The 14,867-nt window shown below is 47.6% G+C and overlaps 2 protein-coding genes across 6 annotated transcripts in view; both read right to left on the bottom strand.

Annotated features, from left to right (window-relative positions):
- TMEM50B (transmembrane protein 50B) overlaps positions 1–1,458 on the bottom strand; it is a 29,331-nt gene extending 27,873 nt beyond the window's left edge. For 2 of the 3 annotated variants that reach the window (XM_025378695.1, XM_025378698.1), the window contains exon 1: positions 1,285–1,458. The gene's annotated coding sequence lies outside the window, so the exon portion shown is untranslated. The remainder of the gene's footprint in view (positions 1–1,284) is intronic. The other variant, XM_025378696.1, reaches the window with a different exon arrangement.
- A 6,958-nt stretch (positions 1,459–8,416) lies between these two features.
- On the bottom strand, positions 8,417–12,918 carry DNAJC28 (DnaJ heat shock protein family (Hsp40) member C28). 3 transcript variants are annotated; one of them, XM_025380123.1, is made up of 2 exons: positions 12,504–12,918; positions 8,417–9,654 (listed from the first exon to the last, which is right to left on the bottom strand). In XM_025380123.1, exon 2 carries the CDS (start codon positions 9,621–9,623, stop codon positions 8,454–8,456), a length of 1,170 nt encoding a protein of 389 aa, XP_025235908.1. In that variant the 5' UTR covers positions 9,624–9,654; positions 12,504–12,918; the 3' UTR covers positions 8,417–8,453. The 3 variants fall into 3 exon arrangements, with proteins under 3 accessions (XP_025235908.1, XP_025235906.1, XP_025235907.1); XM_025380121.1 differs by having other exon boundaries at positions 8,438–9,654; positions 11,964–12,918; XM_025380122.1 differs by having other exon boundaries at positions 8,438–9,654; positions 12,527–12,624.
- Between the last annotated feature and the right edge of the window lie 1,949 nt (positions 12,919–14,867).

Here is a 14,867-nt window from a genome sequence, read left to right as displayed (position 1 = left end):
ACTAGCCAGTGTAAAGCCGCCATAACCCTAGTTGACAGAGAGGAGGGATTGGGGTGGCGAGTGGTGAGGCTGTGTCTCTGGAAGAAGAAATATACGTCCCCACCTCAGTCTGATTAAACCTGCTTTTCCAGCGCGATCAATATTCAAGATAACTTTTGGTTTGCCTTTCAAGAAAGAAGTCTTGCACCACTATCCTCAGTTTAAAAAAAAATGTTTAATGTTTGCTCTACGTTTGAAATGCATGCAGGTTTAAAAGACGAGAAGAGACAAAATGATGAAAAAGTGTGACCGGCCTGAGAGTTCAGTGCCTCTGAAAGTGTCAAGGGATCCACAGTGCAGGTAGGATGAAGAGTCTGAGAGGGGAGGTGGGATCCTCCGAAAAGAGAAAGTCTGGTCTTGGAGCGCGACGATGCAGATGCCACTTCCCTCCCATCCCGTCCCATCAGAGGCCTCCACTCCCTGCCCCTCCGCACCCCCCGACCCAGGCACGCGCAGCGGGGAGCAGCCTAGCCCAGGCCGTCTCACTGCTTTGGTTTTGAAAGGTTACATATTTATTTTAGAATTTCAGCACCTTCTAACGTACTGTTTTAAGTACCTTTAACCAGCTTATCGGCCTAAAACCGAAACGGTCCTACCCGCGACTACCACTGCTCCAGTGACAATGCTCTGCTGCTACTTATTTAACGGGGCCCAAGGCTTACAATTCTCGAAAGAATGTTGTTCCCCTTCCCTTTCCCTTCCCGCCTCTGTACTTGACTCTGGTTAAGTATGAAATCAGAAAAGTGCAGAAAACACGGGCAGCTTCCTAGCAATGGTTCGGGGCAAACGAGAGGGGCGAAGAAGGGCTGGAGCTCCCCCGGGTCCCTCGCTCCGGCCCTGGGAGGGCGTCGCGGCCGCAGCAGGGCGTCCCGAAAACCGTCGCCTCCTTGCCCGCCGCCCGAGAAGGTGAAAGGCACGAGATGGAACCTCTCCAGCCCTCCCCAGGAACGCAACCTGACGGCGCGACAGAGCGGCAGGGAGGCCTCTCCGGGCTGCTCGCGGGTCGCCGCGGCGCCACGGTCACCGCCGGCCCGAAGGGAAGCGGACAGGGGCAAGAAGGGGCGGCGGGGGTTCCGCGGGCCCGAGTCTGCAGGCCGGCGCCGAGCGCAGGGAAAACCTGGCTGGGCGGCGCCACAGCCCCCCGAAGGCTGGGTCGGGCCCGACTAGGGCGCCTCCTTACGCGCGGGCGGCGGGCGCGAACCCCCTAGGGTTGCCTGGCGCCGGAGACCCGCAGACAGGACTCACCCAGCTTCCTCAAACGCTCACGCCGACTTCAGGCGCGCGCGCAGAAAGGACACTGCTGCGCCACAGCCCAACAGCCGTCCACCGGCTCCACCTCAGCCCCGGCAGCCGGGAGCTGGAGGCCGGCGCGAGGCTAGGGCGCCCGTGAGGCGGGGCGAGGCGCCGTGCGCACTGCAGCGACCAATCGGAGCGCAGCAAGTGGCCGGCGGGGGGCGGGGCGGGACGCGAGGGGGCGGGGAGAGGGCGTTGGCTGGGCGCAGCTGGACGCCGGGCGCTGCTCAGCGACCAATCCGCGTGCAGCAAGTGGCCGGCCGGGGGCAGGGCGAGCTCCGAGCGGTGGGGTGGGGACCGCTGCTCTGCTGGCCTCCAGGAGCCGGGGTCCAGACCCAACTACCTACGGTTGGGGACAGAGTAAGACAGGCGTCTCCTATCCCCTGCGGGTGGGCGACCGCCGCCGGGTTCCCACTGCTGCGTTTCTGCACGCAGACTTGAAGTGCAGTACCGTGAGATCACGTGCGGACGGAACTCGAGACTCAGGGGACCAGGGTCTCCCTTCGCCTATGGCCGATCAGCCTTGTCTGCGAGCTGCCCAGAGTAGGGAAGGTGCTTCGGGAGGGTTCTCGAAGGGAACGGAGGGTCTTTAGAGATGCCTTTTTCTAATCCCCTCAATTCAGAAATTGAGCCCCAGAAAGTTGAAGTTAGTCAACCAGGGCTACTCAGCGACTGCTGGTTACCCGAGGTGATCCTCACAATACAACTAGTCTTCTGATTTTGTTCGGCGCTTTCCCGTCTATTCACGCAGATTTTTGTCTTTTTTTTTTTTTTTTTGCCTTTCTTATAGTCAGATATCTTTTTGTTTGTTTGTTTGTTTTTCTTATAGTCAGGTATCTTTCAGCCTCTTGGATTTTCGTTTTTTTTTTTTTTTTTTTAGGCGGAGTCTCGCTCTGTCACCCAGGCTGGAGTGCAATGGCCGGATCTCAGCTCACTGCAAGCTCCGCCTGCCGGGGTTTACGCCATTCTCCTGCCTCAGCCTCCCGAGTAGCTGGGACTACAGGCGCCTGCCACCTCGCCCGGCTAGGTTTTTTTTGTATTTTTTAGTAGAGACGGGGTTTCACCGTGTTAACCAGGATGGTCTCGATCTCCTGACCTCATGATCCGCCCGTCTCGGCCTCCCAAAGTGCTGGGATTACAGGCTTGAGCCACCGCGCCCGGCCCTGGATTTTCAACATAACTTTAACAGCCTTTGGAAGCCCCGTCTGAATTTCCTACAGAAATGCGTATAACCATTTAGTTGTTTGGGGAAAAGTTGACCTTTGTTTTTTGGGTGCTTTGTTTGTTTGTTTTGAGACAGGGTCTTGCTGTGTTGTCCAGGCTGGAGTGTAGTGGTGTGATCTTGGCTCACTGCACCCTCTTATCTCCCACGTTCAATCGATCCTTCCACTTCAGCCTTCCCAGTAACTGGGATTACAGGTGCACGCCACCATGCTTGGCTAATTTTTGTATTTTTAGTAGAGACGGGATTTCACCAAGCTGATCTCGAACTCCTGACTTCAGGTGATCCACCCGCCTTCGCCTCCCAAAATGCTGGGGTTACAAGCGTGAGCCACTGTGCCCAGCCAAGTAATTATCAATGGAAATCTAAAAAGCATTTTACTTGAGGTATAATGAAGTTAAAGGTTTTGCATCATGGAATTATCACCAAAAACGCCATCCTGGATAATGTTCTCCTATAGCTCTTATACATGGGCTAGGATCTAGGTGTTCAATAAATATGTGCTGAATAAGTTACTTTTGAAATATGTCACAATGCTGGCATTCCACCAGAAGAGAGGATACAGAAGGGAACACTCTCCTCTCTTTAAGAACCTTTTGAAAGGGGCGAGGGTTGCATGTACCATTTTTGTTTTCATTCTGCTACTAAAATAGTCACTTGACTACACCAAATTGCGAAGAAGCCTGGAAAATGGGGTTTCAGTACTAAGGAAGGAAAACTAGATATTAGGGGACAATTAGAAGTTTCCAAATCTCATCACTTATTTGGAGGGGGTGGGGGAGGCATCCCAAAGGGCAGACTGGTTTATTAGGCAGCCTGGGCAACAGAGTGAGACTCTGTCTCAAAAAAAAAAAAAAAAGAAAGATATTGGAATTAAGTTGCTGATGTCAACATTTCACTGTCAAGTCTTTAGTAGAATTGTAAATCAGCCTTTAAAATATACCACACATGGCCTGGCGCGGTGGCTCAAGCCTGTAATCCCAGCACTTTGGGAGGCCGAGGGGGCGGATTACAAGGTCAGGCGTTCAAGACCAGCCTGGCCAACATGGTGAAACCCCGTCTCTACTAAAAATACAAAAATTAGCCAGGTGTGGTGGCACTCACCTCTAATCCCAGCTACTCAGGAGGCTGAGGCAGGAGAATTGCTTGAACCCAGGAGTCAGAGGTTGCAGTGAGCCGAGATCACACCACTGCACTCCAGCCTGGGCGACAGAGTGAGACTCTGTCTCAAAAAAAACAAAAACAAACAAAAAAACACAATTTTCTGCTTCAGTTCCACCATGTAGCTACTGAAGCATATGTTTTGTTAAATTCCTGTTACCTAAGCACTTCAGAGAGGCTCGCCTAGATTCTGGAGACATTGTGACTTCAGGACCATTTTCAGGTTTGGGCCAGGACAGGTTCTGAAAGATCTACTTCACCTAAAACTGGACAGAAAATGCAGTCCAGTTGGTACAAGTCTATTAAGAGAAAGGAACAATTCAGGCTGTCCTTCACGCTATGCCTCATGGGTTCTAGTTTGTTCTCTCTCAGGGCTGCTTCATGAACTTCTGATAGAGTGGTATTCATTTCCATCTTTTGAGTGTACAAGCCAAATGTGTACCATGGGAATTATCTGAAAGGCTAAAACATGTTGCATAAACAGGTACTTCCCAAAATATTCTCTTTCTCCATATGCTTATGTGGTTATAAAGCAAAAAGACTTCATCTGAATAAGTCTTAGGCAGCTATTAGAACGGTTGTATTCTGATAAAGATGTCTTAAGACTAAGGTCATACTTCCTGTGGGTCTGAAATGGACTCTCTCCTGAAAGGATGGCTACTCAGTGTCAGTCATTTAGGAGAAAAGGTTGATCTTTAGATGGAAAACAAAAAACTAAGGCCTGGAAGATAATTTGACTCCAGCAGAAGAGGAAACACTTCTTTCCACATCTAGACCCTGAAGACAGTGGATACATTTGTCAGTTGGTCTCTTTCAGTTATAAGTAACAGAAAAAAAATCTCAAACTGGCTTAAATAATGAGGAGGATTCTGTGGCTCATGGAACTGGAGGATCAGCGTTACCATGGGTGTTATGGTCTGAGTGATTATGTCTCCTCAAAACTCTTACATTGGGGTACTATATTAGTCCATTTTCACACTGCTGTAAAAACATTACCTGAGCTGGGCGCAGTGGCTCACGCCTGTAATCCCAACACTTTGGGAGGACGACAAGGGCGGATCACGACGTCAGGAGTTCGAGACCACCCTGGCCAACATGGTGAAACTGTCTCCACTAAAAATAAAAAATTGGCTGGGTGTGGTGGCAGGCACCTGTATAGTCCCAGCTACTCAGGAAGCTGAGGCAGGAGAATCGCTTGAACCCGGGGGACACAGGAAGTTGCAGTGAGCCAATATCGCGCCACTGTACTCCAGCCTGGAAGATTTGTTTTTCGGTTTTTTTTTTGAGACAGGGTCTTACTCTTGCCCATGCTGGAGTGCAGTGGTGTGATCAGGGCTCACTACAGCCTTGGCCTCTTGGGCTCAAGCGATCCTCCCACCTCAGGCTCCCAGGTAGCTAGGACTATAGGAATGTGCTACCACACCTGGCTTTTTTCTTTTTTTTTTTTTTTTTTTGGTAGAGACAGAGTTTCACCATGTTTCCTGGGCTGGTCTCAAACTCCTGGGCTCAAGCAATCCTCCTGCCTTGGTCTCTCAAAATGTTGGGATTACAGGCATGAACCACTGTGCCTGGCCAATCAAAAAGATTTAAAAAAAAATGCATTTAGCATTTAGGGCTGGGTGCGGTGTCTCACGCCTGTAATTCCAGCACTTTGGGAGGCTGAGGCGGGTGGATCACCTGAGGTCAGGAGCTCGAGACCAGCCTGACCAACATGGAGAAACCCCATCTCTACTAAAAATACAAAATTAGCCGGGCGTGGTGGCGCATGCCTGTAATCCCAGCTACTTGGGAGGCTGGGGCAGGGGAATCTCTTGAACCCAGGAGGCAGAGGTTGTGGTGAGCCAAGATTGCACCATTGCACTCCAGCCTGGGCAACAAGAGAAAAACTCTGTCACAAAAAAAAATTAGGTGCCTAGCCCAAAATATTATTACCATTATAACAAAGGACCATTGAATAATCATTATAATAACTTTATTAACATAGACAACATTTACAAACATAAAGTGCACTGTGCTGAAATTAAAAATGTACTGACATTTTCTGGTAACCTTACCTTCTCATTGACCAGTATGGAAAATGGTTTTGTTCATCTACGTTGCTGTAATGCAGTTACGCCTCTTACATCTAATTTCTACTTTTTTTTTTTGAGATGGAGTCTTGCTGTGTCACCCAGGCTGGAGTGCAGTGGCGCAATCTCGGCTCACTGCCAGCTCCACCTCTTGGGTTCACACCATTCTGCTAGCCTCCCCAGCATCTGGGACTACAGGCGCACGCCGCCACACCTGGCTAATTTTTTTTGTATTTTTAGTAGAGACGGGTTTCACTGTGTTAGTCAGGATGGTCTTGAGCTCCTGACCTCATGATCTGCCCGCCTCGGCCTCCCAAACTGCTGGGATTACAGGCATGAGCTACTGCGCCCGGCCTCTAATTCCCACTTTTAACAAAAGTCACAAAACTACTGCCTTCTAAAATGTTTTTGGAACTATAGCTCTTATTAAGCAACATTCCATACTGTTCACAATTTTATTTACAGTGATGCTATCATTGTAGAAGTCAAATGACAACTCATTCAATAAAATAATCACATATTATGCCAATTAATGCTGCAGCATCTAAGCTAAAGGCCCAAAATTTCTTTTTTTTTTTTTTTTTTTTGTTGAGACAGAGTCTCGCTTTGTTGCCCAGGCTGGAGTGCAGTGGCCGGATCTCAGCTCACTGCAAGCTCCGCCTCCGGAGTTCACACCATTCTCCTGCCTCCGCCTCCCGAGCAGCTGGGACTACAGGCACCTGCCACCTCGCCCGGCTAGTTTTTTGTATTTTTTAGTAGAGACGGGGTTTCACCGTGTTAGCCAGGATGGTCTCAATCTCCTGACCTCATGATATGCCTGCCTGGGCCTCCCAAAGTGCTGGGATTACAGGCGTGAGCCACTGCACCCGGCCCTTTGAAGGTGTAGTTTTGTTTGTTGTTTTAACTATCACACATTGTACAAAATAACACGTGCTTCCAAAATGCAGGTTATGAGTACCTCACTTCTGAACCACTTCTGTAACACAGGACTCTGGATTAAAGAAGGAAACACATCGGCCTCTTTGACCACACTTCACATTCTTCTAGTTGCCAATTCTGTGTGACAAAAGCAATTATCCAAACCTAAAACATCAGATTTTCTGAAAGCAGATGAGACACAACTATCTCATTAGTATTAACCTCATCATTTGCCAAAGATGCAGATGCAGGAAATTCAGACATCTCGTCTTTGTTTATCAAAGGGTCACTAAGACAGGAAATTTGGTCCATGAGGCAATTAAGTTAGAATCGTCATATGGCTACAAAGCCACTGGGAAGTCTGATTCAAGACATAGGGAGGTTTAGGGTAGATTTTATGGAAATCTAACATTTCAATCTCTGATAAAAGATGAAGCTAGAAGTGAAATTTTACATTGCCACTGAGCCCACGGATTTTTATCACCTCCTGAAAGGTGAGAAATACACTCACACTTTTTAAAAAGTGAACACTGTGGAGAAACCCCGTCACTACTAAAAATACAAAATTAGCTGGGCATGGTGGCGCATGCTTATAATCCCAGCTACTGGGGAGGTTGAGGCAGAAGAATCGCTTGAACCCAGGAGGCGGAGGTTGCAGTGAGCCGAGATTGTGCTATTGCACTCCAGCCCAGGCAATGAGAGTGAAACTCCATTTCAAAAAAAAAAAAGTGGACACTGTACTGGCATGGTGGCTCACGCCTGTAATCCTGGTACTTTGGGAGGCTAAGGCAGGTGGATCACCTGAGGTCAGGAGTTCGAGACCAGCCTGGCCAAAATGGTGAAACCCCATCTCTACTAAAAAAAATATAAAAATTAGCTGGTGGCAGGCACCTCTAATCTCAGCTACTTAGGAGGCTGAGATAGGAGAATCACTTGAACCCAGGAGGCAGAGGTTGCAGTGAGCCAAGATTGCACTATTGCAATCCAGCCTGGGCAACAAGAGTGAAACTCCATCCCAAAAAAAAAAAAAAAAAAAAGTGGACACTGGAGTTTATTTCTAGAATTGCTAAATCAACTAGCTTCACTGATTTCTGCTGCCAATAAACCATCAAGTTAGACAGGAAAAAGTAGAATCTGCATGGTTGGTATGTTTTTCATTCAGTACCCACAGAGAAGGCCCTCATAAAAAGAAAAGTGCAGTAATTCCAGTAGGCTAATTTCCACCCATATGGAGAGTGTTACAAAAGTCTTGGAACAGTTTTGAGCCTTAATAAGCTCAGGGGTATAAATCCAGCAAACGTGTTTAAAAAAATCATCTGGAGGTTTAATTGGTTAAATTTCATTACACTTAAGTTTTGTGACTTTTGATAACATATTTTTCGGTTTCCCTGTTGTTAAGTACCTATGTTTGAAAATGGCAACAGTGACTGCTTTTAAGTTAGTTATTACAGCTCAAAACTGCACTAAAACTTTTGGAATTCGTGTATGATTCCTAAGAAACCTGATCCTAGCTCATTTCACTAGATGACTGACACTTTAACACTGGAATGAACTAAATTATTTTCTTTAGTAGGTTATTTTATTTTCTTGCTATATCCTCAGGACAAACCTGATCGGTGTCTCACTCACACATCATTGGGTATGTGATTAGTTTTGTGAAAAGTACAATGGCACAGTTCTTAATATAGCAATAAATCTCATTTTCCATGTTAAGTGTCAGTGGAACTAAGAATGATTTATGATAGTAAACATCAAAATGATCGTATTTTAATAAATTTCCACAGATTCATCCAGTTTAAAAAACCTTTCTTGATTTCAGGTGTTTTCTCTCCTTCTCCTTGATCAAGGTTATTTGGGTTTCCATCTGTGACTTCTTTTGTTTTTATAAAGGTCTCATATATTTTCTGGGCTCTGACGATTTCTTTCTGAGCATCAAAATGGACTTTTTGCCTGGTCAGGATGGGAACAATTAAATTAAAATCATTAATTCGCTTGTTTAATTTTCTGATGTTTTCTTGAAACTGCTCACAAACATGTTTCCACTGTTTCTGTTCAGTTGGTGTCATTGGATTCCCAAGTTTTTTCCTAGACACTAAAATTGCCTCTCTGAGTTGCTCAATAGTATCGCTGATTTCCTTTTGCATAAGGATCCATTCTGGTTGGTATCCGTTATCGATCAGTATTCGGTTCAGGTTGTGAGTCATGGGATCGATGTAAGAACAGTCAGAAAACTTTTTCAGAGGTTTTCCTTTCCCACTGAGATTGTCAAAGTCTCCTTTTGCCATGGATTCTTGAATGAGGTCCTCCACTAAACGCTCTATAGCCTGAGTTATCTTTTGCTGTTTGCTCTGTTTTATATTTTTAACAGTTATACTATCAGGAAAATACTGGCTTTGTAGTTTCTGCTTTTGATATTCCATCACTTGTTCAGTAGCACGGTCTGCCCTAAATTGCCTATATTGCTTCTCTCGTTGAGTTGGAGTCCCAAAACCAATACCTTCAAAACTTAAATAATGCCGGTGTTGGGGTGTTTTATATTTGAATTTTTCTACATCTTCTTCTTCTTCTTCACCTTTATTCTGACTCGCATTTGCTTGTTCCATCACATGGGAGAGCACCTTTCTATAAGCTTTTTCAATCCTTATAAATGTTGCAGAATCAGCCGTATTAGAGCCACCGTCAGGATGATATTGCTTGGCAAGCTTATGAAAAGATTCCCTGACTTCATCTGCAGAGCAGCCTTCTTCCACGTTCAGCAGCCTATAATATTCTCTGATCTTCTTTTTGGATTTATGGGTTGACATCATTCTATTTCTAATGATACCAATATATGGAAGCATTTTCACTCGATTAGGAATCACTGTAGCCTTTATCAGGTGAGATCTTAAGATCTGAGCCATCATCACGTACCTTGTATTCATTATTGTACCCAGAGTTCTTCCTAGCAATGATCTATAAAACGACAACAAATATAGGTTGAACAAAGTTGTATTATCAGTTAATTTCTTATTTTCAACAATAAGGTATAAGATACGGCCGGGCGCGGTGGCTCAAGCCTGTAATCCCAGCACTTTGGGAGGCCGAGACGGGCGGATCACGAGGTCAGGAGATCGAGACCATCCTGGCTAACACAGTGAAACCCCGTCTCTACTAAACATACAAAAAACTTAGCCGGGCGAGGTGGCAGGCACCTGTAGTCCCAGCTACTCGGGAGGCTGAGGCAGGAGAATGGCGTTGAACCCGGGAGGCGGAGCTTGCAGTGAGCTGAGATCCAGCCACTGCACTCCAGCCTGGGTGACAGAGCGAGACTCCGTCTCAAAAAAAAAAAAAAAAAGGTATAAGATACGGCATGAATTTACAAGTACAACAAGGGGCAGTTCTTTTGAATGCTGCTGTCAACATTTTCCTTTCTTTCCCCCCTTTTTTTTCCTTTTGAGACAGAGTCTCTCTGTCTGCCAGGCTGGAGTGCAGTGGTGCCTCCGCCTCCAGGGTTCAAGCACAACCTCCACCTCCAGAGCCACGCCCAGCTAATTTTTTTGTATTTTTAGTAGAGAAGGGTTTTCACCATGTTGGCCAGGCTGCTCTGGATATCCTGACATGGTGATCCACCCGCTTGGCCTCCCAGAGATTACCGGCATGAGCCATCGCGCCTAGTTTTTTTTTTTTTTTTTTTTTTTGAGACAGGGTCTTGCTCTGTTGCCCGTGCTGGAGTGCAGTGGCACAATCATGGCTCACTGCAGCATCAACCTCCTGGGCTGAAGCGATCCTCCCACCTCTACCTCTCATGTTGCTGGGACTACAGGCGTGCACCACCACACCTGGCTAATTTCTGTATTTTTGTAGGGATGGGGTTTCGTCATGTTGCCCATCCTGGTTTCCAACTCCTGAGCTCAAACGATCTGCCAGCCTCTGCCTACCAAAGTGCTGGGATTATGGAGGTGAGCCACTGTGCCCGGCCACATTCTTTTTTTTCTTTTTTTGAGACGGAGTCTCACTCTGTTGCCCAGGCTGGAGTGCAATGGCACGATCTCGGCTCACTGCAACCTCCGCCTCCCAGGTTCAAGCGATTCTTCCGCCTCAGCTCCTGAGTAGCTGGGATTACAGGTGTGCAACACCACCCCTGGCTAATTTTTGTATATTTAGCAGAGATGGGGTTTCACCATATTGGCCAGGCTGGCCTCGAATTCCTGACATAAGGTGATCTGCCTGCCTCAGGCTCCCAAAACGCTGGGATTACAAGCGTGAGCCACCACACCCGGCCTGGCTGAATTCTTTTTTTTTTTTTTTTTTGAGACGGACTCTTGCTCTGTCGCCCAGGCTAGAGTACAGTAGTGTGACGGCTCACTGCAAACTCCGCCTCCCAGGTTCAAGCGATTCTCCTGCCTCAGCCTCCTGAGTAGCTGGGATTACAGGCGCATGCCACCATGCCCGGCTAATTTTTGTATTTTTAGTAGAGACGGGGTTTCACCATGTTGGTCAAGCTGGTCTCGAACTCCCGACCTTGTGATCCTCCCGCCTCGGCTGCCCAAAGTGCTGGGATTACAGGGTTGAGCCACCGCGCCAGGCACCAGCTGCATTGTTATAGTTATATTTCACTGATGTGGGCAGAAAAATGGAAGTTGATGAAGTTTAGTGTTAATATATTGTGGGGCCAGGCACGGTGGCACATGCCGGTAATCCCAGTACTTTGGGAGGCCGAGGCGGGTGGATCACCTGAGATCAGGAGTTCGAAATCAGCCTGGTCAACATGGCAAAACCCTGTTTCTACTAAAAATACAAAATTAACTGGGCGCTTGCAGTCCCAACTACTCGGGAGGCTGAGGCAAGAGAATCGCTTGAACCCGGGAGGTGAAGGTTGCAGTGAGCCGAGATCGTGCCACTACACTCCAGCCTGGGCAACAGAGCAAGACTCTGTCTCAAAAAAAAAAAAAAAAAAGAAAAAAATATATAGATAGATAGATAGACAGACAGATAGATATAATCTGGATTCTACCCCTCACTAACCATATATTTTACTAGCGGAAAATTCTTAGAGATCATCTAATCCAATCTTTTCGTTTAATGACAAAACATAGGTCCGGAAGGTTAAGCAATTTAACCAAGTCCCATAACAAGGTGTAAGCAAAATGGTTAGCGCTGGGCACTGTAAAAAAGGAGGCTTGCTTAACTGTCTATACCTCCAGCCGATTATAAACTGCACCGAGAGTCTGCATCATCTCAAGGAGTCTTCTCATAAGACGACTTATGGACAAGGTAGGTACCTGGTCTGACACTGGATTGAATAGAATCAAGTGTCCAAAAGACTTTAAGCTCCACAACTCGCTAGGAAGGAGCCATCTGCCAGAGGCCAGAAAAACCACGATGAACTGTGAGGCCTCCCAACACGTTTGCTGCTATTGCAATAACATGGTCTCGAAGAGGAGGAAGACTTGTACACTGACAATGGCCAAAAAACACTGGAAGTGGCTTAATTGGAATTGGGATATATAAACGCTAAAACGGAGCTCCTGAGACCCCCTATTTTCTAGACAATCGGGGCCAACGGTCTGGGAGCCCGCTGCGAAGGTGGTTATCATGGCAAGGGAGGTCGGTCCTGCCCCGCCCCCTCCTCACCTGCGCAGCCCTTGGGTAGGGGTTCCGCGGCCCCCGCGCCCATGCCGCGTCTCTGCGCATGCGTGCGCGGCCGCCCGTCACTCCCGGTGTCTGTGCAGCGCGCGGTCTCCAGCTGGTGCCTCCGCCAGGCTAGACCATCTGCCACTTTACCCTGAGGGGCTCAGCGGGTACGGAAGGCAGAATCGTACCTGATTGGGACAGGTGACCTTACCAGGGAAACGGACAATCTTTCGTCAAACGAACTTTACCCCGGAGAACGCATGCAGGGCACCTCAGGAGGCTTCGTCCCGGCCTGGGACGACCAGCTCCGCCTCCGTCCCCGCCCCGAGCGGAGGTGGTCGGCCGATTGGGATTGTGGGAGATGTAGTTTGCTAGAAGGGGCGATGTGCGCCTACGCCTCTCGGGAGGGACTTAGGGAGCGTCGAAAATGATGCAAAGACCGAGTTGGCGGCGTGGGGGAGCTGTGGTTCAGAGGGCGAAGGTAACTTTTTGGGGGCTGGGGAAGGCAAGACTGTTTCCCCGGAACGGGCCCTGAACAGGTTTCTTCGGAGTCACAGAAGGAGCCATGATATATGAGGCTTAAAACCTGCCCCTTTATTAATTCAAGTACTGTTGAGGGGCTGGCGACAGGCCAGAGGACAAAATCAAAATAAGGATCTTCTGGCTTCGAGTTTTCAACCACTGAGGTGGGGACTGAACATTTCCCCTCTCTGTACAGGAAGCAAGTTTTTAAAAAAGGACAAAGAAAAAGGATAAAAAGAAAGGAAAAGGCAGAGGCTTGGGAGTTTTTTGTTTTGTTTTGTTTTGTTTTTTGAGACGGAGTCTCACTCTGTCGCCCAGGCTGGAGTGCAGGGGCCCGATCTCAGCTCACTGCAAGCTCCGCCTCCCGGGTTTACGCCATTCTCCTGCCTCAGCCTGGCGAGTAGCTGGGACTACAGGCGCCGCCACCACGCCCGGCTAGTTTTTTGTATTTTTTAGTAGAGACAGGGTTTCACCGTGTTAGCCAGGATGGTCTCGATCTCCTGACCTCGTGATCCGCCCGTCTCGACCTCCCAGAGTGCTGGAATTACAGGCGTGAGCCACCGCGCCCGGCCTGAGGCTTGGGAGTATTCAGATCTGGGTTGAAAATCTTGTTTCTTCTGCTTGCACCTTAGGCAAGATACCTGCAAAATGAGAGTTGCAATAAATAGTAAACTATAGTAAATGGTATGGCATTGTGCTAAGTGCTTTATGTATATTCTCATTTCCTTTTTTTTTTTTTTTTTTTTGAGACAGTCTTGCTCTGTCTCCCAGGCTGGACTGTGGTGGTGCGATCTCGGCTCACTGCGACCTGCACCTCCCGGGTTTAAGCGATTCTCCTGCCTCAGCCTCCCAAGTAGCTGGGATTACAGGCTTTCACAACCATGCCCGGCTAATTTTTTTGTATTTTTAGCGGAGACCAGGTTTCACCATTTGGCCAGGCTGGTCTCGAACTCCTGAGCTAAGGTGATCCGCCTGCCTCGGCCTTTCAAAGTGCTGGAATTACAGGCATTCATTTAATCTTTACAACAGCCCTCTAAGATAAATGCTGTTATTTTCCCTATTTTACATATAATGAAATAATAATTGTATCAAGTTCATTGACTTTTTTAGGGGGAGAAATTACACAATGGATGTAAACCACTTGGCACTGTGCCTCGCACATTAAGCAATATTTTTTTGTTATGACTGTGTCTCCTAAAAGGAGCCAGGAATAGGTATTAGCCTTCTCAGCTTCCGCATCATAAACATTATAATCATTTATTGCCATCTATGTAGGAGCACAGAAAAAGATACAGTATAAACTCTGATTCAGAGGGCTTTAGTTATAAGAAAACAATCAACAAAATACCTCATGTGAAAGAAAATAGGATTTCTGGCTGGGCGCGGTGGCTCACGCCTGTAATCCCAGCACTTTGGGAGGCCGAGACAGCGGATCACAAGGTCAGGATATCGAGACCATCCTGGCTAACATGGTGAAACCCCGTCTCTATTAAAAATACAAAAAATTAGCTGGGCGTGGTGCCGAGCGCCTGTAGTTCCAGCTACTCGGGAGGCTGAGGCAGGAGAATGGCGTGAACCCGGGAGGCGGAGCTTGCAGTGAGCCGAGATTGTGCCACTGCACTCCAGCCTGGGCGACAGAGCAAGACTCCGTCAAAAAAAAAAAAAAAAAAAAAAAAAAAGGATTTCTGTACAAGTTAACTCTTCTAGGCAGCATCTTAAACAGCATAAAATAAAAACAGGCCAGGTGAAGTGGCTCATGCTTGTACTCCCAGTGTGGACAACATAGTGAGACTCCATCTGTACAAAACTTTTAAGAAGATTAGTCAGGTGTGATGGTGTCTGCCTGTAATCCCAGCTACACAGGAGGCTGAGGTGGGAGGATCACTTGAGCCCGGGAGTTGGAGGCTGCAGTGAGCCATGATCGTACCATTGCTCTCCAAACTAAGCAACAGAGTGAGACCTGGCCACTAAAAAATTTTTAAAAAGAAAAATAAGGCCAGGCACAGTGGCTCATGCCTGTAGTCTCAGCA

This window comes from Theropithecus gelada, chromosome 3 (genome assembly GCF_003255815.1).
Source record: "Theropithecus gelada isolate Dixy chromosome 3, Tgel_1.0, whole genome shotgun sequence".
NCBI lineage: Eukaryota > Metazoa > Chordata > Mammalia > Primates > Cercopithecidae > Theropithecus > Theropithecus gelada.
Note: the sequence above shows the minus strand (reverse complement) of the source record. Positions and strands in the feature narration are given on the sequence as shown.

What these genes read in the sequence shown, in the direction of transcription:
- DNAJC28 (XM_025380123.1), bottom strand. Translation starts at nt 9,623, where the DNA reads ATGAATACAAGGTACGTGATGATGGCTCAGATCTTAAGATCTCACCTG.